The 7,500-nt window shown below is 35.9% G+C and overlaps 1 protein-coding gene across 1 annotated transcript in view; it reads right to left on the bottom strand.

The window, feature by feature from the left end:
- The window catches only part of LOC113808304 (serine-rich adhesin for platelets-like), a gene marked incomplete in the record, with an annotated part of 59,073 nt that overhangs the window by 10,383 nt on the left and 41,190 nt on the right, over positions 1–7,500 (bottom strand). The window contains 5 exon segments of the mRNA XM_070115499.1: positions 1,816–2,357; positions 2,595–2,756; positions 3,830–3,940; positions 6,856–6,981; positions 7,391–7,500. Coding sequence (XP_069971600.1) covers positions 1,816–2,357; positions 2,595–2,756; positions 3,830–3,940; positions 6,856–6,981; positions 7,391–7,500 — 1,051 coding nt within the window.

Raw genomic sequence — 7,500 nt, 5'->3', positions numbered from 1 at the left:
ATTTTAATTGATCATTTTTTGGTTAGATACTTTTTTATCTAAGAAATTATAAAATGGATCAAAAACTACATGAAAATGCCTGTGATTATTGCTTTTTAAAAGCAGCTAAGCACTTTTTTAGATATTGTGGGTATGGAAAAGGAATCAAGAGTAATAAGAGGAAAAGTGACACAGAGTACCTGATTTTACACAATATTGGACACATAATAAAAAGAAATGTCAGCATGTTTTTGTATATGTGAATGTTCAAAATACTTTGCATGGGGCAGTAGGCATATCAAATGAAATGATTGTTTGACTATTAATGGTGTTGTGTAATCTAATGTTTTGTGACACATACATACATGTGTACATATATGTATACATATAAGTATACATGCATCATTCAGTCTTTATAAAATGTATGCAACATAGTTAGTTATTTACCTATAAAGTTTCAACACAACACTCCAAATGGTTTAGTTAGAATATCCCAGGTGTTGCATACCCTCTTAGGCACAATGAGAAACCCTAACCAACAATCTTTACAAGGAAAAGGTATCAATAGCTCTTTCCCTAAACCTTCTAGTAATTATACTGCAATATTCAAGTAAAGCATCCTAGATAAAGCCATACCATCCCTACATAACTCTCCAGAAAGAATGTGCCACTGGACCACTGACCTTAAATCAGTTATAAGGGATTATCTTTTTTTCTTGCCATAATAACCCCTTAAATGATAAACTTGAACTTTCAGGTTTTGCACTATGGTAACAACAGCATCTACGATGCACACTTTAAAGTACCTTTAAACACTATTTTTATTAATTCCCTTTGATGAACATTAACAGCTGATATCCTGCTTGTATTAGAACCTCGAAAGTATATAAAAAAATAGTGATATTTAACGATTCATTAATCAACGAATGTTTAGGCAGTACTAATTAAGAAATGTTATCATATGCAAAGTACAGAATGTAAAATGTATTTTCAAATATCCATAGTACTGAATATAAATTGTATAATCAGGAGGAGAAAATTTTGAAACATAATCCAAAACATGCCAATCTGGGACATCTATAAAATATTTTGGGGGGTGCATTCTTGCAACAAAGAAGTAAACATGAGTGACATAGCATGCAGGCCTTTTAGTAGTCAAGGGATTGAAGTTTTGAGAACTTAACAAACCTCTGCAGCCATATGATACAAACCAACTTTACAGTATTACTCTTCCAACCCCACCGGCTTACTTGTTATGTTCACATAATTTAAGATAAAAAATCTTAGGGGATATCTAAGGAATCTGGACAATTGTTATGCTATTTGCAGCTGATTTCTACCTGCAATGAGATCTTTTTCTTCATTTTTTTTCAAGTACTACAAAAAATAAAATGTATTAAGAATTCCATTCCTATGATTAAAAGTTACTTTATAGAATAAATTACTTTCCGTAAATTATGTAATCTCTTTTACACACTATCTTCTTTTGTAGAATTGAAACAAGATTCTGATAATGCTACTTTTACAAATATGTATAAAATGACTTGCCAACATATATCTTAAAGGAATAAATATTGTTTCCAGAGAAGTGGGTGTTTTGTGACAACATCCAAGCCAATGGCAGTAACAAAACTGTTTAAAGACCTGAACAGTGACCCATGACCACTATATTCCAATTGATAAACTAATCTGCATATACAAATTCCTAGTGCTGACTGGGAATACCTTTGAATTAATTCTCAAAAAAATAAATTAATGAAACTGAGTTCAAAACTGTGCATGTCTGTCACTGTAAGACACTGCTTATGAGAAACTTGGATCTGGGGACCTTCTCACCTCTCAGCCAAGAGAGCCTTCAGTTGCTCAGCTAAACTCTGCTGCTGAGGTGTGCGGTTGGCTAAGTGCGAGGCCAAGCTAGACGACTCGGAAATCTCGGCTCTGTTGACCGGCAGGACTCGGGCAACAGGTGGGGGGTGCCGGTACGGAATCTCAGGTCGTGACTCTGACTGGGTGTCGTGGTGGGGCTGGCCATCCATCCCCGCACCAAGGGGTCGCATTGGCAAGCTAGAGGGGGGATCAGGCAGGGCATGGGAGGGTGCTAAGGGCTGGCGGCCAGAGCTGAACTGGCCAGGTGGGTGCTGGTATGGAGGGGGACTACCTAAGTGACTGTATGGGGGAGGTGGTGGGGGGGTTTTGGTGGATTTGACCATACTAGAGGGTGGCAGGATGCTCTGGGGAGGGGGTAAAGGAGACTCCAGGATATCGGCTGACCTCCGTATCCCTACGTCCTGCTGAAGGTCCTGCATAGGCTCCGTTGCCACATGCTTCTGGGATTCTGGCAGGTCATCATCCAGACTGCTGTCATCCAGGCTGTGGTCCTGTTTGAGTAATTCACTTAGTATGTCGATTTTGACTCTGTGATGCATACATTTCTCTGTAGTAAGAAACACCATCTAACTTATAATAACATGCTACCATAAAATATCCAAAAATGTAAATTTTTTATTGGTTTCAATCCTTTCATAATAGTTATAGAGTATTTGAAAAAAGAAAAAGTCAACTTCCAATCAAAATACAGATAAATATGACAAAAAAAAAACGATGAAGTTACTTACTTGACTCCCAGCACTACTCATACTGGTGGTCTTTTTCAGGGATGGGAGGTGACGGTTGGCCAGACCCCCCCTTGCTGCTAGCTCTCCCTTTGCTCGGCTTGCTGACACATCCAGTAGCTCATGGGGAGGAACTGCCTCATCTAACTCCTCCTTCACTGGCATCTGTGGAATCAATTGCCCAGTGTAAGTAGGTCGAGAAGAAATAGGAATCTTCACCTTGTTACTAATATTGTATGTACAAGCTTTGTTACATATCTTACATCAGAGAAATGTCTTGAGAACAGAGCATGAAATATTCAACTAATAATGTCATAACTCCAATCTGTTCTCTATATACAAAGTTGATCATAATTAACTCTGATATTTTACAACTAACACTGACTTAACCCATGGACCTCATCAGTCACATACTTCCTTTAGCTATGAATGGAATCATGCACAGGGATAAACTGATTGTAAAATGTTTGTAAATACATACCATAACCCCTCTCAAACACAAGTGTAGATGTATGGAAAAAATATTTACATTATCATCACTTTTCTTCCACAGCACTTTTCTTTCTTCTTTGTAAAAAAAATATGTCCTGTTATCACACCACAAAAAAATCTATATTTACAAGCATAAAATAATGGAGAGTAGTGTAAAGATGAAAGATAAACATCAATGTATTTTTCAGGGGTACAGAACCCTTTTATGAGGGAATTCATACTAGAATTAAAATTCAAAATAGCACAAAATACTCCTACAATAGATGATTACAACTTATCACTTAGTAATTGGGAATCCTTCTTCAGAGAAAACTCACTCACAATCATTACATTCAACACAAACATTCAACTCTTACATTACCAATATTCTCATGCCCAGATGCAAATTAAACATGCTCTCAAGCTCTCATGCATTTCCACACAACCACATTCATGTATACACACAAGGGCACATACACATGCATGCACACATACAGACACACACCTGCACACACATATATAAACAAAAAACAAAAAAAGGGTTTCCAGCCATAACACAAAGATGCAAAATAGAGACAAGACTTTAGAGTTTTTCTCTTATAAAAATGGACAGCAATAAAAAATACTAAGGATCCACTACAAAGAACAATAAGATGATAGAAAGAGGGAGAGGGAAGAAGAAGAAAAAGCAGAAAAAAAAATCAACCTGATCATGGAGGCCAAACAAATTCTTATACTCCATCCCTCATACACCAAAGCCCACCCACCTTGCGCTCTACAGTGTTGGCTTTGTCGCCCTCTGAGTTGCCGGTGTCAGAAGTTTCCGTGTCCGATATCTCTGGGTCGAGTGTGCAGAGACTGGGCTTGCGGGGAGGCTGCTAGACAGGCAAGGAGGGGGTTGCGAGCTTATGAGCAGTGCAGGTGGACATGGCCATAATAACAGCAGGATCGGCAATGGTACAGTAATATGCGTATTTGGACTGTATGCTGTTTATGCAATATGCTGTTTGTGCAAGGCAGGTATGTCACTGAGTGCATATATGGATTTTTATTTGTAGGTCTTTTCAATTAGTAAAAGAAAAAAGGGGGTATACGGGGAAATGGATCCGTATTTGTGCCTATCCTTCATTTTTTAAATGCATTTAGTTTTTATTTTCTAAAATTATGTATAAAAGCATAAGACAGAATCACTGACAAAAAAACAAGGCAGGTTTACAAGGGTACATTTTTTTTATTATACTAATCCAGTCATTAGGCAAATTAAAAATGAAACAAAATAACCACTGAAGTTCAAATTACAAGATTCCATCCTCTTAATCAGGAACACAGGACAAACTGCAGGATGGTTTTAGAATAAACACAGGGGACATCTTAGAAAAGGTATCAAATTAAAAACAAAAAGAGGTGGTGATATGTGATGAAATGGCACTCAAGACATTTTGTGCTACACTTAGGTTGCAAATTTGCCATCAAGGTAACTATTATCCTTCTATAAAAAAAGCAGGATACTGTCCAAGCATGCATATACACTTTCATTAACCAGAGTGTTCCTGAACATGTAGCCTCGGCCTAATGTGAAACAGAAAATACTACAATCTGGCAAACTCTTTCAACCCTATGAGAGCTGAATCTAAAGTAAAATATGGACATGTGTTTTTTGTTGGTCTGTTTTCTGCCTTCTTCATCATTTCCTATACAGATTTGTATATCTGTAGATACATATATACAAAAAGATTTTATAGTGGAAGATTTTCCTTTTGACATAATCATTTGGTTAATATACATGTGACATTAATTACTCATGTTATTTAGTTAATACACATGTAGGACAAGTATCAAATATGGAAAATGGAACTTCCATCAAGTATTCAAAATTCAAACATCTATATAAAAATAGAAAAATAGCTAGTCTATGTTAAACAGGCAAATTTATCAGGGGGAGTCACATCTCTATCAAAATTATGAAATGGAACACATAAAAAGACAACAACAATTTTGAGGGAAGGATGACTAACAACATCCATTAAACACAAAATTATGGACACTAGTGGTAGTGTCCAGTAGTGATGAGGAGGGAGGGTTGGCTACTCTAATGGTTGTACAGAGGACTACCACGTTCAGGATGGGGTCCAAGGTTCCGTGCATGCTGACACAGAGAACATCACAACTACATCAAATAACATCAGCATTCCGCATTCAGGTATCTACTCTATGCCACATTCATTTATTTTTCTCTTTTTGAATCTCTCTCTTTCTCTCTCTATAAAAGTTCTAGGAAATATAAAAAAGAACAAACAGATGATATGAAGGTCTGTTGTAATTTGATATCATAGAACATTCTTAAAAAGACAAAAGCTTGAGAGCGTTTATTCAACTAGATTCCGCTTTTGGCGAGTGCTGAGCAATACAAGCTTTTGCCTCTACAATACCAAATCACTCTGTATAAAGAGAAAGACATAGATCAATCAAAATACAATCTACAACAGAATATAGCTGCTCCATGCATCACATCTAGAATATATAAAGTGAGTGGTAAATCATTATAAATAAAAAATAGGACTTCCCAAATGGAAAGAAAATGAATATATTAAAAGAAAAAGGTAAGTGAACAATGAGAATAACATATATGCAAATCTACATGAGACGAGTGCAAATAGTGTGTAATGAATATCTATCTAAAAGTCTTATTAGTTGTCATATCACACAATAGCCTCAGCTGCCATTAAAGCACAAATTGCATGTCTCTATCTATAACAAATATTGTAATGATATATAATATATCACTGGTGAAGAACTGTCTTGAAAATAATAAAGATGTTCACACTGATCTATTACTTTCATGTCATGTAATGCTTCAATTTTTACCGAGACCAAAGTGCAGGAAATATGAATAGTGCAGCCAGCCCCATTCCACAGTGCTTTTTCCATATAAGGGAAGACAAATAGAGCTACCATGCCTGGCCAACATCTGGTGAACCTCAGTAATATCAACCACTTTGGCACAAAAAAAATAAATAAATGAATAAATAAAATAAAGATAAATCATTACTACTACTAAAATATACATGAGCAAACACAGAGATTTTTTTTTTTATTACTTAAATCTTCTTTCATCAATCATCAAGGTTGTCATCTACTAAGTTATCAGAATACACTTAGATTCTTAAATGTAATAGAATGGTTCAAATGGAGGCCAGGCGTACAAACAAAAAAATTATACCACCAGACATCCTGCAACTTCCTGTTCGCAGCTGAACGATGTATGATACTCCTCTCAAGATTTCCACAGTTTTAAACTTAAAACCAGACACCAATACCAACTAAATATTCTGCCCTTGACTATATACATACCTAATATTTATGTACTGAGTATATATATATAAATAGTATAAATAAATCATCTACCTACATATACACTTCCCAGACCAAGTATTATCCCTTAGGAGAGCCCATTTACTCTACAGCAACAGTTCCCAACATTTATGTATTTTCTTAACAAAATTATGTATATGTAGTGTATCTTTCAAAACTGGTTTGTATATACAAGAATCTTTTAAGACCATCCTCAAATATATCTTCACACTCACACACATAGAACATGTATATATCTCAACAAACTGATAAATCAGTAAGCTGAATTTCTTCATGGACTGAGTTTAAGTAACTCAAGACAAGGTGGGCAATGGTGCATATTGCAGGTTTTTCACCACACAACTAAATAACGGTGGGAACCATTGCTCTATTGTAAAACAAAAAGTTTAACATCCCTTTAAGATGACAATCAGTGGCTTACCTTGGCAGATTGTGCACTCTGCTGTAATTGCCAGTAAGCAGGCTGTGTATTTGCATCAGCAGGAACCTGTACTGGGAGACCTGCCGTTTTCTGTGCATTTGTTAATTCTGCTTCTAAACTAATAACCTGCAAAGTGGAGTTTGTTTAAGAAAATTGAAAAGTTACAAAACCTAAAAGTATCATAGACAAATTTACATGTTAATAACGAACACAAAGGAATTTAAAGTTTTCTTGGGGTATTGATTAAATGATGTGACTTCGGTATTTCCTTTTACAGGTACAAACCATGCATACATTTAACAAAAAGATAGGTAACACACAAGTCTGTGACCAACTTCAAATTATAGAGTACATATCTACTTATATATTTATCTACATCAAACCTACTACCGTATTAAAGAGGTTATGGTAGAATGTTTAATCATAGGCTTATTAGCTTTTGCTACTACAAACACCCAATGTTTTTAATCTAAAGGTATATCAATTCTGTCAGCATAAACAATACCTCAGTACAATAACTTTTAAGTCAACTCACCCTATCCTTGAGTGCTTTCACGAGCGCATTGTAGTGCGAGTCCTTGTCCTCAAGTTGAGTTATGTGATACTCCTCACGGTGCAAGAAATCACGTTCCCTACCCTGATACT

The sequence above is a fragment of the Penaeus vannamei genome, chromosome 37, assembly GCF_042767895.1.
Source record: "Penaeus vannamei isolate JL-2024 chromosome 37, ASM4276789v1, whole genome shotgun sequence".
NCBI lineage: Eukaryota > Metazoa > Arthropoda > Malacostraca > Decapoda > Penaeidae > Penaeus > Penaeus vannamei.
This window is presented reverse-complemented; position numbering and strand designations above follow the sequence as displayed.